The sequence below is a fragment of the Bombus vosnesenskii genome, unplaced genomic scaffold (genome assembly GCF_011952255.1).
Source record: "Bombus vosnesenskii isolate JDL3184/JDL3185 unplaced genomic scaffold, Bvos_JDL3184-5_v1.1 scf7180000013266, whole genome shotgun sequence".
NCBI classification, from domain to species: domain Eukaryota; kingdom Metazoa; phylum Arthropoda; class Insecta; order Hymenoptera; family Apidae; genus Bombus; species Bombus vosnesenskii.
This window is the reverse complement of record NW_022882926.1, coordinates 2,438,076-2,458,851: the sequence shown is the minus strand read 5'-3', so window position 1 is coordinate 2,458,851 and position 20,776 is coordinate 2,438,076. Positions and strand designations below refer to the sequence as shown.

At 32.0% G+C, this 20,776-nt stretch overlaps 5 protein-coding genes across 5 annotated transcripts; 3 read left to right on the top strand and 2 right to left on the bottom strand.

Moving 5' to 3' along the window:
• Positions 1-93: 93 nt before the first annotated feature.
• On the top strand, positions 94-2,749 carry LOC117230255 (dynein assembly factor 4, axonemal-like). The gene is made up of 8 exons (XM_033487488.1): positions 94-250; positions 324-561; positions 635-833; positions 927-1,428; positions 1,503-1,603; positions 1,674-1,827; positions 1,896-2,105; positions 2,653-2,749. Exons 1-7 carry the CDS (start codon positions 128-130, stop codon positions 2,100-2,102), a joined length of 1,524 nt encoding a protein of 507 aa, XP_033343379.1. The 5' UTR covers positions 94-127; the 3' UTR covers positions 2,103-2,105; positions 2,653-2,749.
• Positions 2,121-3,057, bottom strand: LOC117230260 (vascular endothelial growth factor A-A-like). The gene is made up of 2 exons (XM_033487498.1): positions 2,938-3,057; positions 2,121-2,846 (listed from the first exon to the last, which is right to left on the bottom strand). Exons 1-2 carry the CDS (start codon positions 3,003-3,005, stop codon positions 2,510-2,512), a joined length of 405 nt encoding a protein of 134 aa, XP_033343389.1. The 5' UTR covers positions 3,006-3,057; the 3' UTR covers positions 2,121-2,509.
• Positions 3,058-6,211: 3,154 nt separating this feature from the next.
• On the top strand, positions 6,212-8,545 carry LOC117243516. Its single transcript, XM_033511078.1, has one exon. The coding sequence runs from the start codon at positions 6,868-6,870 to the stop codon at positions 7,360-7,362; it is 495 nt and encodes a 164-aa protein (XP_033366969.1). The 5' UTR covers positions 6,212-6,867; the 3' UTR covers positions 7,363-8,545.
• A 35-nt stretch (positions 8,546-8,580) lies between these two features.
• LOC117243506 (nucleoprotein TPR) lies at positions 8,581-18,068 on the bottom strand. The gene is made up of 16 exons (XM_033511060.1): positions 17,745-18,068; positions 17,306-17,468; positions 16,993-17,214; positions 16,354-16,913; positions 15,896-16,287; positions 15,554-15,813; positions 14,951-15,480; positions 14,347-14,871; positions 13,789-14,261; positions 13,260-13,706; positions 11,173-13,173; positions 10,683-11,093; positions 10,236-10,601; positions 9,975-10,158; positions 9,491-9,814; positions 8,581-9,414 (listed from the first exon to the last, which is right to left on the bottom strand). Exons 1-16 carry the CDS (start codon positions 17,914-17,916, stop codon positions 9,302-9,304), a joined length of 7,143 nt encoding a protein of 2,380 aa, XP_033366951.1. The 5' UTR covers positions 17,917-18,068; the 3' UTR covers positions 8,581-9,301.
• A 60-nt stretch (positions 18,069-18,128) lies between these two features.
• On the top strand, positions 18,129-20,756 carry LOC117243511 (pentatricopeptide repeat-containing protein 1, mitochondrial). Its single transcript, XM_033511073.1, has 4 exons — positions 18,129-18,254; positions 18,468-20,065; positions 20,145-20,450; positions 20,528-20,756. The coding sequence occupies exons 2-4, from the start codon at positions 18,611-18,613 to the stop codon at positions 20,618-20,620; spliced, it is 1,854 nt and encodes a 617-aa protein (XP_033366964.1). The 5' UTR covers positions 18,129-18,254; positions 18,468-18,610; the 3' UTR covers positions 20,621-20,756.
• Positions 20,757-20,776: the final 20 nt, after the last annotated feature.

Sequence of the window (20,776 nt, the reverse complement as noted above, 5' to 3'; positions counted from 1 at the left end):
ATTCGTATTCACCACCCACTATTCGTATACAAATAAAGCGCTGTATATCGCAAAATGTTTGATCGATAATCTACATCGCTTCGATAGCGAGAATTACATGTAATGGGACATTGCGTTGAAGAAGAAAATGCCAGCTATAGTTATTAAAGACTACTCTTGGCGTCAAACTTCAGAATTTGTTATATTGAACGTACCTTTGAAAGGCCATCCAAAAAAAGTTGACTTATTCGTAATAGATAATTACGTAAAGGTATAGAGTTTAATTCCTAAAGTTAAATCTTTAAATGTATATAAATAACATACGATATTTAATTCAATAACAGATCAGCTTTCCACCATTCATATTAGAATTATTTCTTTGGGCTAATGTTGTTGAAAAAGAAAGTAAATGTACTTTGACGGAAGAAGAAGCAATAGTTGCTTTGCATAAAACAAACACTAATTTGGAGTGGCCTACTCTCGAGGTGCAAGATATTAACAATGATTTTAAACGAGATTGCCGTACTCAAGCTTTAGAACATGCTCAAAAACTGGCCGAAGAAAATATGAAACTTAAGAGTGGTATGTAGAGAATTGTAAATAATGTTACAATTTATAACTTATATATTTTCCAACGATTCATAACTTCCTTCAGAAAAGCGTCAATATTTACAAAAGGAAGCAGTGAAAGAACAAATCAGTGTCAATACAGCTACACTGAATAAAATAGATGCGATACGGGACGCACACCGGAGAGAAGCTATGCAGGAATTTGAAGACTGGAGATCGAAAGCTGAATTACCATTTCTTTCTAATGTTGAAGGAGAAATACAAGAAAATAGAAAAGCTTACAAGTATGTACCAGAATTTAAATACTTTTTCTTATATCATAAATTTGTTCTTCATTTTATATAATTAACAATCTCTTTTTACATCATTTTTATAAGACCGCCACTAAAATGGTTTAAAGACAATGATAATGTGTTAAAATCTCGCCCGATGACCGAGCAAGAAATATTTAACGGTAGTAACACTATAAAAGAATTTAAATCTAAAGCTGTCAACAATCAGAAGGTTATAGAAGTACAATCGGTAAATATAAATCAAGAGAGTAATCTTCAAATAGAGGTATCAGACAAGAGAGATGATTCTCCTACTAACAAAAACAACACCAGTTGTTCTCAAGATTCTGATTCAGATTCGGATATAGTAAAAGCGACAAATAAAAAAGATTTAAGTAAGGTTTATGAGAAACAGCAAAAAAGGAGACCAGGATTAGAAGCTGTAGAAGCTGCGATACAAGGTAAAATTTTGAAAAGAAATAACATATTCGAAGAACCTTCAAAATCAGTACCATTACCAAGAAAAACAGGTACAATTAACGTAACATTTTCGGAACGGAAGTTCCCAACGCCGGCTAGGGAAAGCTCTCACATTGAAGAACAAGAAGTATTATTTTTTTATATTTCTGACCATTAAAATTACTATAAAAGAAAGTCATATTAATATTGACTGAATTACAGTGGTTGCAAAAACAAGTAGAAGCAAGACGCAAAATTGGTTTTAACGCGGAAGATCTTCGACAGGAAGAACGAGATCCGCAATGGTTAAAAGATAAAGGAGAGTACGTTTGATACTTTGATAAAGCCTTATATTAATTATATTGTAACAAATTATTTATCATTATTTTTTAGTGATTTCTTCAAAGTTGGAAATTATCTGGCGGCCATAAGTGCTTACACATGTGGCATTAAGATTAGCGATAAAATGGCATCTCTCTATGTGAATAGATCAGCAGCACATTATGCATTAGGGAATTATTGTAGATGTGTAGAAGACTGTTCTAAAGTAAATCGTTGAAATTGTAATTTGTTCAACTTGTAAAAATAAATTGAAACATTCATTTTATCTTTCAGGCACTAGAACTAATGGAACCGAAATGCGAAAGCAATCGAGAGTCAAGGGCCAGGTGTCACGCTCGACGAGGCGCAGCCCTCTGTAAATTGTCTGCGCCTCAGCATGGTATTCCTGAACTAGAAGCTGCTCTAGAGTTGACACCAAACAATGAAAGTATAAAACGTGACGTGTTGGCCGCGAAACAATACTTCGACGTAAAAGACTAATAAGTAAGTAGGTGAACTAGATTATTTGACTAATTGAAAAAGCTGGTAGAATGTTATTCGTTTTTATTATTTTTGGAACGAAGCATCATAAAGCAAAAGGTGTTTGAGAAGGAATTAAATATGAAAAAAATATATTATTCAAAAACATTTATTAATGTGTTATAAAAAAAACATATAGTGCTTTATATTATGTTATAAAAATATCACAGTCAACAGAAGAGTGATTAAATCGAGGAACTTATCCTATATTAAAATTAATTATGTAATGTTATTTAATCGCGCGATTATAAATATTTTGGTATATTTCAATTTTTTAACGAGTAACTAAGTAACTACTTATAATATTCTTATAACAACGCATAAGTATTTTTCATTGCTGTTTTAAGAAAAAATTTCAATAGAATGAATCAATCAAATTTTATCATTCTTTTATGGACACACCCACATTTTGTATGTTCCAAAGCATGTATCACTTCGTGATGCCTGTCACGTTGTTGGTCAATCGTGTGTTTCACCATGAAAACAAGACTCACGTTTCTGGTTTCGATAGGTGCACAAATCTGTTTGGGATCCGGGCAACATCCGGCTCCTTTGCAACGTGTCAAAACGGTAGAGGCAGGATAAAAAACTTCGTCCGGGCTAGGGCCGACAGTTAGAAGTTCTGCCACTGGTATAGCTCTCGGTTGTGGCATGGAACACCGAAATTCATGCACTAGTTGCACGTGATTCAGAAATCCGCTATCTCTGAAAATCAAGTCCATTATTTTAATCGATCTGTCAAAGCCATGTGACCAATATAAGCTTTGAGTTTATATATAGATATAATATAATTTACCTATGATGTCTGCCAATTGTAGCAAAGGCAAGATGGATAGAAATGAACAGTAAAATATAGCTTCTCATATTTTCAGTTCTTTCTTAGTATTAAATGGGATTTTGGTGAAAAAGAATTCTACTTTAATTGAAAATCAACACGTCCTGATTGATTTCACTCGCAATTGTCCGGGTCGAGAACTGCGACTACTCTTCTGTGATCTGAATTCTTTCTCCTGCTATATATATATGTAACTTTCATCCTCGGCCCGATGCCCTCTGCCTCCCCTCTTTTTCCGATTTCTCATCATCTTTCTTCGTTGATCTACCTTTGGCCGTATTGTTTTGTCTCGTCCTACGGCAATTCGCACCGTCTCTCTCTCTCTCTCTCTCTCTCTCATTTCTCGGTAAGCTCGAGGAGGACTTGAAGCAAAGCGTTCCGAGAACATCGCAAAGATAACTATAATTACAACTAGTGGGTCCTGCCTCCCGTTCGAACTGGGACCATGTTACGTCGCGTGACTAATCATCCTTTCTTCATCAATTGCCTCCTCTTTCTCTCATTTTCTCCTTTCATCGTATTTCCCTTTCCTTTCCATACTTTGAATCTGACAAATTTCTACCAGTCATCAGTCAAATTATCATCTACCCTCTGATTTTCTTCTTCGTGTAGGTACCGGTTGCATCCCAAGCACTGTTTTTCGTGCATCGATGCATTTTGTTCGATCCTTCTTGCTCTCAAATAATTCTTATGGAAGTCTCAGTGACTTTATCTTCACTGACTTACTCTATTAAAAAATTTATGAACTATTTAAGAAATTAAAAAAAGACAATTTAAATCTAATATTCAATCGTTATTACGGAAGTAATAATTCACATAAATATTTATATTTTTAATTTTTATTCAGAGGAACGATTAGATGTCAGCAGATCTGTATAATTAAGTTAAAGAAACTGCTTAATATAGCGGCATGGCATGAAGTATCTCGACCCTCTCTGGTCTCCAGTGTTATATGATGCGACAGGTTGCAGTGAGTCATTGCAATCGTCTGCGAAGTGTCTGATTGCAAAATTTACTCATGACGTTCTTTTCATTTTTACACGATGTATAAATAGTAAAAGATAATTTTTTATGTTGCCATTTATCAAATGAATAATATATCTGTTTCCGAAAATTTTTTATATGGAAGGTGAGAGTGACTATCGGTTGCACAAATCGAAACTCATGTTACGAATATCCGTTAACAGCTATTCATGGAACTGACTCAATGGTATGCGAAGTTACGAATCTATGAACCGTTAATGGAATTTTGTGTGTAGGTGTATCGGTTGATAGCCTTGATCATTGAAGATATCTATTTACTAGATTTTAAGAAATAGCATTATTAGAAATTTTATTGTGCTTTTTTAAAAAAATGTTGTTTTAGTTCCTTTATTCTTATTTTCTCCTTACATAATCAAAATTTCCTAGTTGATTATTTTAATCTCATTTAAGAATTGATATTTATTGAATTACGTGACTTCTAGCACTAACACGTTCATTATATATTTTATTTTTATTTGCACTATGAGGGCTATCCCGTTACGTCAAATGAATCCGTGAAATTACTAATCGTCACACCCACAATTTTACTATTAATTATATCTCTTATAACTGAAATTATAATGTCGTAGTAAATACATTAATAACTCTTAAGAAAGATGTTCTTTCTGTACCAGTAAATAGATTAATCAATAAAAATATGAATAAAAAGCAATTATTATGAAGAATAAGATGAGGACAAGTATATATGTACGAAGCATATAAGAGGCTTTTATAAAATATAAAACAGAAAACTGGGAGAAAATTAATTGTATGGCGAATTGTCAAAATAAGATACGAATTTCTACTCTCTTACAAGTAACCATTTGGAAATTTGAAATGATGGTTGACCGATGATTCATATACTTATATCCGCGATCAGAAAGTAAATGTACTCGGTATAGTGCTTATATTTGAAGATTAAATAGTTTCTGATTTCATAAAAATTTTATTCAATCAAGCAAACTTTTTGTCTCTTTTCTATTCTTTGTATCTCTATTGCGTTTCTATTCTTAGTATCACTGGTCTTTTATCAAACATAGTCCAGAGATAAGAGTTCATTGAGAATAATTGCAAAGTCAATGTATTACTCTTCACGTGTGTAAATGGAACAGTATGTATAGTCGATTGAATTTAATTATCATATTGATGTATATCTTTATATAATATAACGAATGGTAAAATAATCGCGTAACTTCGCGAGAATAAATAAATATCTAAATAACAGTTACATATTTATATACACGAATAGATCTCATGCGGAAAAACAGGAAAAAACTTGTTTTATTTAATTTGTTCTGTTCGTTACAATCAGCATAATTATATTTTAACAGACGAAATGTACATAAACGAAATTTACACAAAAAATATATCTAATGAATTGGATAATGCAGAATACATTTTATGAAAGAGGAAATAGCTAATACATTCTTATCGAAAGTAATTTTGAATACTTCACCTGTTTTATTAGAATCAAGGTATACAATTTATCTCAATTTTCTGTGTATTATTATTTTTTTTAATAAAAAATGAAGATCAAGATAGATAAATAAAAAATATATTTTGTAAATTCAAAAATATCTTAAGAATAAGCAAGTATTTATACAGTTGAGTGCATCGCATACCTTGAACATACCTTGCACCAACAACTTAAAACTATATTTCAAAGGGGTTGTTGCGAGAAAATGACCACTTCAATTCTTCCTTTGCAACAAATATTCGACCGCGAAACATCATTCTAGCAGTTTTGTTTGTGGAAAAGTCTCAAATTATAAGAGAAATTAATGTTCCTTGAAATCTCAGAACCATAGTTTACAACCTGCCTTTAATATATCGACTGGAGATTTTTTTATGAAACAATGAGGAAAATAGTAGGAGGTAGAAGATAGGAAGATGTAACACAACCGCATATTTCTCAATTATTTATTGTACTCGACTTTCAATGAATCATATTAATATGAGTCAATTTTACTTATAAGTAAAAGCTTACCACATCTTTGTAAACTTCAATAAAAAAAAGTGACTCCCTCAATTATTACAATCTTACTTACATCATTGATTGTCCATTGAATTATGAATAGCTTGTCCGAAATGAATTTGTTGAATGTGTATTAAAAGTTTCATATGTATATGAGTGATAGCTTGCTCAAGTAACATACCAATAAAAGAAAAGTCGAAGTTCGACTTTGATATAAGCGCGTACATCCTCTTATCGGAAAGTTAGTCGATCGCATTGACAAATATGTCGAAGAGAGTAGCAAATTATAAGAGTTTATTGTGTGAATTTAAGTCTGAAGAATATGTTAAATTGAAAAATAGTTATAAAATGATGATTTCCTTATTGTATATTACATTATTGTGTATTATAGTATTTTAAAAATTTAACATCACTGTATTAAGCTTTAAGGCATATTCCAGGATGGAATCCATGACGCATACGATAGAAAGTGTGACAATTCCCATGCATCGGGATATTTTGAGTGGTTTAAGGAATGCATGAGTAAATGTTACCGCAGAATTGTAGGATATCAGATTTTACGTGTGCATGAATGTAACGATGCGTGTATACCTTGCGTGAAGTGTGTGCAAGCTCTTCCATGTATAAATACACTTCTGGCAGCAGGAAAGTCTCAGTTGGATGCCTCTTGATACGACTACATATCAGTGGTTCGTGTAATTTGGCTAGAGAAGACACATCTCAAACGCGTTCACCAAGTATCGCGCCGTAAAATTTGAATTTATGAACGTGATCTTCAGTGAGATTCAAATTGAATCTTTCAATTTGCCCAAACTGTGTGTGTAAAGATAATCATAGTGATACAACATACATTATTCAATAAAAATTATAGTATAAATTAACAGATACAAGGCATGAGAAATAGGTCATTGAGGACTTTCCTATTGGAGTTAATGATACTCATCCTATTGGCTTTGGACAACATGGTGCGATCAACGGCGGTAAATAACAATAAGATTACTTTATCTGAAGCAGTGAAAACGTCCAGCATGTTTGTTTGTAAAAAACCACAATTTCGAGCGTACCATCTGAGAGACTTGATGCAAAACGTACATCAGAATCCTGGGGAGAGTACCATTCAGCCTGTTTATATTGTCGTAAAGCGATGTGACGGACACTCCGGATGCTGCATGAATTCAGATATGAGTTGTCTACCTGTACAATCAGCGATCTATTATGAAGAAATTGAAATTGAGGTAATGAGTTACGAAACTAATAACAGGACTAATAACAGACGACAATGGATCAGCGTGGAACAGCATGGTCAATGTTCCTGTGAAATTACCAGAATCAGTGATCGGTATCGACTAGAGCATCAGCAGCCTAACGTAACTTTAATTTCAAATTAGTTAATCAGATAGACTAAAGAGAGACGTTTCAAAATAAGTGACTTTTGCATAACAAATTGTAAATATAACACACAGTATTGATTTATAGAAAAGATTGTTAATGAATCAAAATATGTAATTAAGAATGTTAAAGTTTTTATTTTGTTTGAGTTAGTTTACTTTAATTTACCGGTTTAGTTCGGAAACGTTTAGTGTAAACGTGTCTGATGCTATGTGCACAGAAACTTGGCATACAGCCCAACAACGTGATGATTGTCTCTCCAACATCGAATTATCATAGAATAGTTGATGGACACCTGTTTTAAAAAATATATATATATGTATGTATATTATTAGTTCTGCTACGCAACGAATTTATACAACTTCTCAGGAAGTGAAAAAATTTGACGATCTATTCATATTTATAGCAAACTTCTACTTTCCCATTATCAGAAATATTATGGATTTAATTAAGAAAAGTAGGCGTTCTGTAACAATTAAAAAGTAAATGATGAAGTTAATTTTCATTTAAGTCAATTTTCAAAGCATAAGACATTAAAGTTTTTCGTTGTTTTTTCAAACCACAAACGAAAAACAAAGAAAGAAGTAAAATTAAATTGACTTCATTGAAAATATTCAGATAATATCATACATAACTGACTATATGTAACTCACTATACGAAAATAATAGACAAAAATGAATTATTTATGTAACTAGTCATATTTCGTGCTCTATCTTACAATTATTTTTAACAATATCAAAAAGAAATAAAGGGGACCAAAGTGTATTATTATTTTAGAAATCACTCTGACTCTTCTAGAAGAGGGGTTTAATATTCATTATTGTGATATTATCATATTTATATAGTAGTAACATCGAAATCATAGTACTGATAGATTTCGTTTTAATTGTATTGTAAAACATGTAAAACTGATATTTATTAATCAATTATATCTCCAGTATTTATACATATTTGCCATATTTTTTTAATTCACTCGTTATGTGTAAGTTTTTGCAAACAATACAAGATATTTGAATACTGAAAAAGTATTAATTAATAATGCTATTTTAAAATACGACTAAACTACACAAGAGACTGATGTATAAAATATATTGTATTATTACACATCTGTGTGTGGAACGTAATAAATACCTTTTATTTATTCTAATAGTAAATTTCATAATAAATGTCAAATTCTATTTAAGCAGATACCATAAGTATACAAATAAAACTTAGATAGATATTTTATATTATTTATTGATAGTTGGAAGTTGAAACATAATATGTAAATATATGTCTCTAATGCTTACTTATAGGACTGTTGAAAAAGATAGTAGAATTCATACTTAAATTTGTAAAATACAAAAAAAGCAATGCACTTATATAAAATAAAATACTTGTTACATGTCTTGTCGAACATTTTTAATAAAATATTTATGACGAACATTGTGTAATTTATGAAACTCAGCACATGAATTCATGATATACGTCTTGTACAAAATATTTTGCATAAATACATTTGTACTATGAATCACATCAATATCATATGAAATTTGAATAATAATTATATAAAAGTCAGTTCCAAGAATACATAAACAAAACACCCTAAATGCTGTTTAGTTTTAATTTAATTTCTTAGCCTCAATAAAGGAATGTTACCTTAGATTCCGAAGAATTAGAAATCGACATTACGTTTTTAATTTCATATAGTTCCCATTTGAAAAGGTAGATATATACTGCCATTATAAGACTTATGTCATAGTTTCATTTATGTTTAGGTATAACAAATGTTACATCGACAAATGTATCTGTACAACAAACATATTGTTTAATGCTAAGTAAAAGTATCCTTGTCTTGAAGGTCGATATATTAATAGTCAACATTTCTTACACCGTTCGTTTGCAAAGACAACAACGTCAAAGTTTCCGCATGAGTTCGTATACAAAATTATTTAATTTTAGAATCGCGCATATGAATATTTAGATCGCATTCGCCGGCCTCTTGTTCCACGTCCTCTTCCTGTTTCACTATTTGCTCCCCTTGTTGCGTGTCCTCGCATTACGCTTTGTCCTTTGAAACACACCAAATGTTTACATTAGGAAAATATATTCTTATTTCAAAATTTATCATTTACGATTGCATTTACCTCTACCGCCAGGTTGTTGACTTTCCCATACAATAGGTGTAGGTCGACTACCACGCGTTCTAAATCGATCTTGCGATCTTGCCGATCGTCGTGCCGTAGCTCCTCTAGCACCATTTGCTGCAGCTGCAGCATTAGCTGCTGCCATTGCCCTTTGCCGAGTATTACTGGATGGAGACGCTTCCGCTTCACGACTTTCTTCTACTTCATCTTCCACTATATCACTTCCTGGTTCTTCAGTTCCTTCGCCTGTATCTACTGCATCATCATCCCCAGAGATTAAAGGACCAGTTTCATCTGTACGTTTTTCACCTTCTGAGCTCATACCTACATGTAATTATTTATAATTTATTTATTTAGTAATATGCAATTATTTAGAATTTTGATTGATATTAACTTATTATTAGCTTATAATTACCTTATATATAATATAATATATTACCTTACCTTAATATTACCTTATATAATATAATTAGCTTATAATTACCTTCAGTTGGCGTCGTGCTAATAGATTCTGTAATCATTTCAGTTTGATTATGTTGTTGATCGTCAACACCAAGTACACGAATACTTGGTATTGTAGGCTCCTCAGTAACATCAGTAGTACCCGTTACTGATACCGGTGTTACTGAAACTGGAGTTTCCTGTTCTTCTGAAGGTCCACTACTTGTCTAGAAGTACGTCGTTTAATTACATGACAAAATGAAATGCTACAATGTTATATAAAAATATTTAATTATTCTTATACCGAAGGTGGTAAATCAGCGGCTGGTGAAACTTGTAAAGGAGTAGTAGGTACACTACGACCAGTACCACCATCTTCTAATTGAGCAAGATCCATTCGCGTATCATCCATGCTTTCTTGAATTACTTGTGCTACACCAGAACTAGATGACCCAAATATCGTTCGAGTTGCTGATCCAGAAGGAGTTGATAACGAAGGAGTCGATGATGCTGTTGTTGGTGCAGACGAATCTCCAAACGTAAAACGTCCTTGGGGAACTTGAGGTGAACTTACAGCTTCTCCAAATCCGTCTCCTCGACGTGGTACGAATAAAGTCGGAGTACTTGGCACTATGCTATCATCGCCACCATCTTCATATCCTTGTTGCGGCTAAAATTCATTTCATTAAAAGAGATGCTTTATTTCCGTCTTTCTATTCCCTTATCTTTGTATATAAAAATGAATATATACCAAGAGAAGATGTTGTTGTTGTTGTTGTCTAGGCATTGGCGCAATTCCACGTGAAGATCGAGTTCCGAACGATGTAGGTGGTTCTCCTGTTGGTTCAGCACTACTAATTGCTTCCGACTGTTGTTGCTGTTGATTCGTAGGTACTGTTACTTGTGCTTGTCTAGGAACTTCTACACTTGTAGAATCTTCTCCCATTATAATTTCAACTTCATTATTATCTCTTTCCACTTCTACTTCTACTTCATAAGGTATCTCTTCTTCTTCTTCCATTTCTTCATATGCGTCATTATCAAATTCTTCTTCTTCCTGAGTCTGATGATTACCACCTCCTTCACCTTCGTCGCAATCTACTACAACGACACAGCCTTCTTCTACTTCTTCATCTTGATCTCGTTGGCTTGATGTTGGTACCTAAAAATTAAATAAGTACATCATTCTAAATATTTAATTATTGTTTAATATTTCCTACACTTCTATTATTTAAATTCACCTGGTACTCGACCTCTGAAGCGCTTGCACTAGCAGTAGATGACATTTCTTGTCTAGACCGTTTAGATTTGGGACTAAGCACTTGCTCCTGCCTACTATGATCTACACCTTCAACAATTCCAGACCCTGATGCTGTCGAATCAAGAGCTCTAGGACGTTTATGGCCTGTCGAAGCTTGCGATGTGCTTACTGACTGAGTAGAACTGCTAGCTACAGTCTGCTGTTGATCACTGACAGCAGCTTGTTGCTGTTGTTGTTGTTGTTCCACTCTTGGACTAACTAGTGCAACAGTCTGCTGCTGTTGTTGCTGTTGTTGTTGTTGACATTGCTGTTGTTGTACACTAAGTGTTTCTGCACTTTCTGGGTCTTCCCTTTGCGTTGATTCTGCTGATTCACTTAATTGTGGTTGAACAACGAGTTGTCGTAAAGTATTTGGCGCTGTCTGCGATGAACTACTACTAGTACTAGCTGGTTGAAAATCTGGAAGGCTACTAGTTGGCGAACTCGTTTCAGTAGTATGCACCACCTGTTGCTGTGGCTGTTGCTGTTGATGAGGTGCAACCATTACTGGTGCACTTGCAGTTGTGGGTAAAACGGCAGCTGTTCTAGACTGTACTACTACACTCATAGGTCGAATACTCGCTAATGGAGTTTCAGCGCGAGCAGACATAGGTTTAATATTAGCCGTTGGTGGTTCCGTAGTGGCACTAATTCCACTAACACCAGCTACTTGTCGCTGTAGTTGAGTTACTCTTTGTACAAGAGTTTCTTTTTCTGCCTGGATTTCTGACTTTTCATGTTCCAAACGAGAGATTCTACTTTCCATTTGAGATTTAAGTGCTGCAAGTCTAGCATCATGTTCAGCAGTATCTGATTCGGTAGCACCAGCTTCGACTTTAGCTTTTAAGTCAATTAATTCCTTTTCGCAAATTTTCTTTGATTCTCTTAGCCGCATGAGCTCAGTTCTTGCCGTCGTTAATGCTCGTCTAACACGTTCTTCTTTCTCAACGCGTGTCCTGTTCATCGTATCGATCTCTTTCTTTAACGATTCTGCTTCATTTTGTACAACTATCATTTGACGAGATAATTCATCAACCTTTGATGTTAATTCTAGATTTGCTTGACGCAATTCTTGCCTGCCTTCTTCTCGTAATTGATCTTCACGTTCTTGAGATATACGACCAACATCTTCATTTCCAGAAGTACCAGCCGACATTCGAGACTCTTCAGATTTACTCTTTTCTTCTTCTACTGTTTTCGCCAGTTCTTCAAATTGAGTCTTGTATTTTTTCGCTATTTTTCTTATTTGAATCTCTTTATTCTTTATGTCATTCAAGACTACTTCTTTATCACCAAGCTCTTTTCTTAATGTTACTAAATCCTTAGCTTTCAAAGAAGAATCAGCAAGAGCTTCGTTTAAGTCTTGACCCAATTTACGTGCCTCTTCAGATGCTTTTTGAATTTCTTCTCCCTGAGTTTGTACTTGTTTCTGGAGTAGTGATAGCTGTTCTTCTAATACACCCTTTTCTGTTTTCAATTGATTTAATTCTTCCGCACGTTTAGCATGTGTTTCACGTTCAGATGTGAGCAGTTTACTAAGATTTTCCCTTTCAGTTTGCAATCTACGCCAATCTTCCGGACTTGTTTTGTTCGCCCTTTCTACTAATGTATTAGCTCTTTGTCTCCATCTAGTTGCTTCTCCTTTAAGACTTGTATTTTCTTGTAATAAGGCTTCAGTCTTCGCTTGTAAATCTCGTGATGTAGCTCGAAGTGGTACTACTTCTTCAGAAAGTGCTGCAACTTTTGCGGTAAGCTCTGAAACTTTTGCACTTAAACTATCTCTTTCCTCTCTTAGGATTCTATTGGAATCTGTGATGGCATTTAAAGTTTCAACTTTCCGCAATAGCTCTGCGTGTTTAGATGTTGTTACTACATCAATTTCAGACTTTTCTCTTTCCGAATTAAGGGCAGCTTCTGTTTCCTTTAATCTTTTTTCCATAACCTAAATTAATGAAAAAGTATTAACAGTTACATTGCATTAAAAAGTTATACAAATTAAAATTTTAGTAAGGAAACTTGGATACTAACTTCCACTTGTGATTTCAATCTAAGATTTTCTGCTCTTAGAACATCAAATTTTGCTACAGCTAAATCTTTTTCACGTCTTAGATATTTCATTACTTTTAATAACTGTTCAGCAGATTTGGAATCATCTTCAAGTCCACTAAAGCTACGATTCATTGCTTCCAAACTAGTATCAGGACTTCCCTGTTCAGCTATCTTTGATTGTTGGCTATGCATGATTGCAGTCTTGTCACTTAATTCTTGAATTTGAGTATGCAAAATAGCATTTTGTGCATCCAGATCTGATATTCTTTGTTGCATTTCTTGGATTTCTTCATGTAATCTTTTCTCTCTTTCTTGACAAGCTTCTCTCTCAAGATTTAAAGCTTCTGTAGCTGCATTTCTTTCTTGAGTTAAGCTTGCTATCTTTTGTTCTACTGTTTGGGCATCTTCTTTCAATTTTGCTAATATCTATAAATGAGGCAATAACAAAGAATTACATTACATTCTGTATTTTATTTATTTGCATAAATGAAGTGATGATTATGTTTACCTGCAAATCTGTTGAATGCAATACCATTTCTCTAGCATACTTCTCTTCCGCTTCTTTAACTGATACTGAAGCATTATGTAAATCACCTTTTACAATTTCCAATTCTCCTTTAACTTCATCTAACTCTTCAAGTCTTCTCTCTGCATCAGCTAACTTTTCTCTTAATTCTGAATCAGTTTCTTGTTGACCATTAGAAACTTTTGCTAATTCTTCTACTAATTCTTGAACTTTCTTTTGAAGGGATATTATTTCTACACGCGCTTCTTTTAAAGCAGTTTCTAATTCTTCTTTACATTTATTATGTTGCGCCGTTACCTCCCTTAATTGAGCTTCTGCACTTTCTGCAATGTCGCAATATTGTTGGCTTTGCTGCCGTGCACTTTTTAGTTGTTCGGATAAAGATTTTGCTTCTGCTTGTATCGTCGTAAGTTGCATTTCAAGTTCTTTTAATCTCTTTACAGGATGTTCATCACCTGCAAGTTTAAATATGCACAGAATTTTATTTATAATTACCTCTAATTAAATAAATGAAAATTTAACTCTGTATTTCACACGTACCAGTGAAAGGTTTAGATATTGAATGAGTAGCAGCTTGTCTTAGTTTCGTATTAAGTTCTTCTATACGTTGTACATTTTGAGAATCAGATTGACGAGCTTGTTCCAATTCTATGCGAATTTGTTCGGTTATATTACGTTCTTCGGTTAATCTTTCTTGAGCTGTAGTAAGTTGTTTTTCTAAATGTGCAGATAATTCTCTAAATCGATCTTGTTCTTCCTGCAAACGACGTCTTAAAGCGGCACATTCTCTTGTAGCATCATCTAGACGCTGTTCAGCACGTAATTGACCCTCAGCCTGAACCCGTTCCAAACTTGCTTTAATAGATTCAACGTCTGCTCGCAATAAAGCTTGCGTTTGACGTTCTCTCTGATATGTTTCACGTTCTTTCATAAGGCGACTTTCAGAATCACTTAAAATTGAAAGAGATCGACGTAAGTTTTCTAATTGTACTTCAGCACGAGATAGTCGCGTTTGAGCTGCCAAAGCTTCATCTTTTAAAATCATTAAGCTTTGCTCATGTTTGCCTATAAAAAGAAACAACTTATCAATAGTTATTAATACTTTTTTAACACAATATCTGTGAACACAACAAATATTTCATACCAATTGTCACATTGTAATTTAAACATTTCTCTTCAAGAACTTTTATTTGAGACTTATAAGAAGCAACATTTGGTTGTAAAAGATTAAATCTATCATTAGCCGAATCTAACTGCGCTTTTAATCTGCAACATCTGTCTGAATGAGCTTCTGCTTCTTTTCTAAGCCTTTCTACTTCCTCTCCTAACATTCGTTCATGGGCTGCCCTCTCTTTTTTGTATGTTTCATAATCATCTGTAATCTGTTTCAATTTAGTTTCAGTTTCTGTCAATTGTTTTTGCAATTCTTTTTCTCTATTAACATCATCTTGAGTAACAGTAGCCACTTCATCTTTAACAGGTTTTACTCCATTAATTTCTCTCCCTTCTTCTTCTTCTTGTGTCATAGATAGTTCTTTTTTTTCTGTTACATTTGCCTGCTTTAAACATTGCTGATACATATTTTTATACATGTCCCGTTGTCGTAAAAGACCTTCTAACATCTTGGCTTGTCTGTCTTGAGCAGCTTGCATGTCTTCCAATTGTTCTAGGTACCTATTATAATTATGGAAAACTAAAATAAATGAAATCAAACATTATTGTAATACATTTTAGTACAATTACAGACCTCTCTAATTTTTCTTTCATTTCGCCAGAATTTATTTCATCTGTTGCTCTTTCTATTTCTTCTTGTCTTGATGATAATGTACGAACTATTGATAATAACTTCTGATTATTTTCTTGTAATTCTTCAATATCTTTAAAAGTAACAAGCTTTTTACTAATGATTTCAGATGAAGCAAGATTATCCATATCCATTGAAAATTCATTTGTATCAACAGCTGCACTAGTTCTACTCTCTTGGACTTCTTTTAAAAGGAAGCATACCTAAAAATAGCAAATATTGCATACAAATTTCATTATATACTCAAAAATATATAAGCATGTACATCTAGCTTTAATTGCTTACCTGTCTAGCTAAATCTGATACTTCTGTTTTTAACCTTTGATTTTCTTTAGTATGGTGCTTAGCAATGCGATTTGCTTCATCAGTTGTTTCTTGTAGTCTATGATTTTCTACTAAAAGTTCATCTAATCTTGATGTTAATGTACCAATATTTGCCATAGCGGTTTCATAATCTTCACGTTGTTGTTGTAAAACAGGAGCCTTCTCTTCTAATTCACGTAAAATGATGTCCATTTGTGATTTTAGACGTCCATTTTCTTCTCGTTCTGAAGTCAACTCATTTGTTACATCTACTAATTGCGTATAAATTTGAGTAAGGCTTAAGCCTTTCCTAAGCACCCGACTAGCTATAGCTGCTGTAGGTGCAAGCTGTTCAACAGCTTGATCTAGCCGTTCTGTTAAAAGAATTGTATGATTATTAGACAAATAAGATTCTACAAAGATAACAATAAACTAATTACCTTGTTTAATATTTTTCAATAACTCATTTGCATGATTTAATTCTTTTGAAAGCTCATCTATCTTCTGTTCTTTTTCTACTAACTCTTGCTTATGTTGTAACTGAAGTTGATTATGTGTTGTCTCTAGCGTTCCATACTGTTCAGTAGCATGTTCTAGTAATTCCTGAAGTTCTTTAACTGCATTACTAAATTCCTCAGCTTTTGCATTTGCTTCATCTGCCATGCCTTTATAAAGATCTGCTAATCTAGTCTGAGCACCAATTTCTTCTCGATAAGAAGCATGCATAGAAATTTCGTGTGTACGTTGTTCTTCTAATTTTTGAGATAGTTCATCGCAGCGTCGTTGAAGAGATGTGTATAATTCTCGTAACTGTGCTGTTGCTTCATTCGCAATACGCAATTCTTCATCACGTTGTGCCAAACGTGTATCTGTTAAGAGCGCTCGTGCAGAAGCTTCTGCTCTTGTTGACTGTAATTCTGACATTCTCTTTGCCAATTCTTCTTCAAGACTAGCCATTTGCTGTGATAAAAGAGTCCTTTCTTGTTCTAAACGTTTTTCTCTAAAATATTTCAAATAACATATTAAAATTTTGTGAAGATTTGAGTCCATTATGAAATATTTATTATCTAAATACATACTTGAATTCAAGGGTCATATCGAGACTTCGAATTTCTTCTGTTTCTGCTAAAGCTTGACATTTTGCAGCAACAGCATTTCGCAATTGAGTACCCAGAGAAGATAGTTCAGTATGCATTCTTTCAATTTCTCTATCTCGCCTTTCAACTTGTAATTGTAATGCATCCCTTTCATCCACAACTGTATCTCTATGGCGACGCAAATCACCATTTTCTTTTTCTAATCTGTAAATAATTAAATAATTAATTATTATAATCATATGTATTGTGCATATATAATAATACTTTTTTATAACAACACATAAACAACATGTACCTTTTAACAGTCTCCTGTAGTTTTTGTATTTCACCTTTAGTTTGATCTAAACTAGTTTGTAGTTCAGTAGTATATTTTTCTGCCAATTCAAGTTTTCCCTTACATTCTTCAGAGTCTGATTTTTCTTCTGTTAAATCCTTTTGTAGTTTATCTAAAGTTTGGTCTAATAAAATTTCAAAAATAAAAATTTTGTTCATTTTTAATAACCCAATTTCATTAATATTACAAAAATAAAGACTTTGTAATATACATATAATTAAATAATAAAATTGGCCATCAAGTTTTTTATAGCAAAGTTTCTTTTATATATGTAATAAGATATTTAATGTAAACTATTTAATGAATGCGGCACATTCCAATGGAGAGGTTATCTCCTTTGTGTAAATAAACTAGTCAACCGTTATAGTAATAAAAAATATAAAATTCAATTTAAACTTACCAAAATTTTTTCTGTTAGTTTCAAAAACTGCTTTTGCTGTAATATACTGTTCGAATTTTTCATTGAAATAAGCACTAAGCTTTTTTGCAAGTGAGTCAGGAACTTGCGTTAATTCTTCTTCAGTTAAAACTTCTCTCAACACATTATGTTCGTTCTCTTCTGTTTTCTCCATCTTTTCGTTCGATATTGCTCAATCAAGAAAATCTTTCTTCAATGATGAGTTAATACCTTATTAATAATTAGGCTCGATCGAAGACACATTTGATCAAACATTCAATGTATATCACCTTTCTCCCTGTAAATCACTATGTCTTTTATCGAACTGACGCGGATCCCTACTAGCAGTACTAGCAGCTACTGGCTTTACTACTGTACCGTTATGATTAGTTGTAAGGTTGTAGTTGTACGTTGTACTTGATTGCATGTAGCGCTAGTGTGCCATTTTATTGTAGCTAAACAATGGTAATTAAATAATTGAAATATTTATTGTTTTCTATGTAACATATAAATGTAAGTAGATTAATATAATATTTTATGATTTAACTTTTTAATATATATGGATTTATTTCATAACCTTTATTTCAAAATTGTTCTTTCATCTTTCATAATAACAGAAAAGAAATTCAGATAATAATAAAATCCTATTATAACTTTCTTTTTTTTATAGAAAGAAAAAAATATATAGGAATATGTTTTAATTACTATATAATATTTATATTTTAGATATTTGTTTTGGAAATAACAACCATTAAAACTAATAGAACTAAAAGACCTAAAATAACAAATAATAAGACAGAAGAAAATATCTTATGAGTATGCATCCAGCGTAAACATATTAATTAAAAAATTTTACTAATTTGTTAATCATGTTTTTTTTTAAAAAAAGTTGTTTTCCAAAAACAGAAACTATTACAGGTTATGTAAATGATCGTTATTATTCCATTAAACGAGCGAAACAATTCTTATATTCATTACAAATATATAATTCTATTAATTATACCAATAATAGGTTATGTTGTGATATAAACCAATTTGGTAAAAAATATATTTTAAATACACTAAATAAAGATAGTCTTTCACATTTTTCAATTTTTAATAAAAAATTTTGTGAAAGAACATTGTCAGAAGATATTAATACATTTGGAAATCTTTCATATGAGAAGTATGAAAAAATTGAAATGGATAAAGCAGAAAAAGAAGAAAAAAGATTCACAGAAAAAGTTATAGCTCCAAAGAAACAAAGATTAAGTTATGGAGACTATTGTAAACTTATTAAATCTCATTTACATAATAAAAATTTACAATTGGCTCTGAATATATTAGACTTAATGAAAGAAAATGGCGATAAACCTAATTTATATATGTATAGACTATTACTTTCTGGTTTTGCTCAGCAAGGTGATGTTGAACAATGTTTTAAATTATTTAAAAACATAAGAGAAAGGGGTTTAACTCCTAATGCACCTGTGTATAATAGTTTACTTAATGCTTGTGCTGAAACAAATGATACACAAAAAGCATTAGATCGCTTATCATTTTTACGAGAATATTTTTATAAGAGAAACATAGATTTGTCTGATATACATTATGCAACTCTCATTAGAGCTTATGGTCGTCATAATCAAATTTTGACTGCTTTTGAAATAGCAGATGAAGCAAAGGATAAAGGCATTTTTACACAGGATATAATTGCTGCTTTGTTTCATGCAATAATCAATGATAAAGAAAATGGACTAAAATATGGTTTAGTTTTGTGGCATAAGATGAGAATAAGTAAAATACAGCCAACTATATTTCATTATAATCTTCTTTTAAGGACAATCAGAGATACAAAATTTGGTGATTTAAAAGTAAATGATATTATAGTACCAGAATTGATAGAAACTCAAATTCAACTCAGTGAAACAGGAAGGCCAGATTTATTAGATTTTCCACCAGTATTAACTACTTCACTTATTTCAGTACTTAGGAAGAATAATTATTTTATCTCAAATAATAGAGATTCTAGACAACAGCAAGAGCTAAATATAGATACAATTGGTAAGAATCCACTATTAACCCTAAATTTAAATGACATATTACAAAAAAATCGATTACTCTTATTTGGTGGAATTGATAAATTATTAAAACGTATGAAAAATGATAATGTGCAACCTAATACAAAGACAATAACATTAATGTTGGATTTACTCCCACCTACAATAGAATCAGAAAACTCTTTTTTTAGATATATTGTTAAAAATAAACTAAAAGTTGATATAACTTCTTTTAATATGCTTATTAAAAGGAGATGTTTAAGAAAAAAATATGAAGCTGCTAAAGTAAGTAGTTATAATTTAATCAAATTTATTCTTAGTAAGTAATATGTAAATAATATCAATTATTTATATTACATTATAGGAAGTACTCAATAATATTCAATTTCATCATTTGATACCAAATATTGTTACATTTGGAGTATTAGCTATTGGATGCAGAATGCACAAGGATGGAAGAGAACTTTTAGAACAAATGGAAACCATTGGTTATGCACCAAATTATATGATTTTAGAAACATTAATATTCAATGCATGTAGTGTTAGAAACTTTACTTATGTGTTGTATTTAATGAAGTATATATCGGAGAATAGAATTGAACCATCGCAACAAATATTGAATATTTTAGAAAAATTCGATGAATTGATGTTGCAAATTATTAGAAATGAGGTATATAAATTGTTTTTAAAATAACTGAAATATGTATAATTCATAATGATCTATTTTAATATTTACTAATATTTTAGGATAAATACAAGTATAAAGCAATTAATGAAATTATGAAAGATTATAACAACTTTAAAATAAAATATGAAAATTGGAAAGAGGAAGTGCAGTGATATTCTTGAAATATCAAGATGAATCTTTATTTTGTTTATAATTTCATTTTTACATCGATCTGTATTCGTATTGACTTGAAATAGTTACATCGTTGTAAAATAAAATTTGTGCAAAAGCAAATATTTCTACATGTTTCCATTTTATATCTATGTATA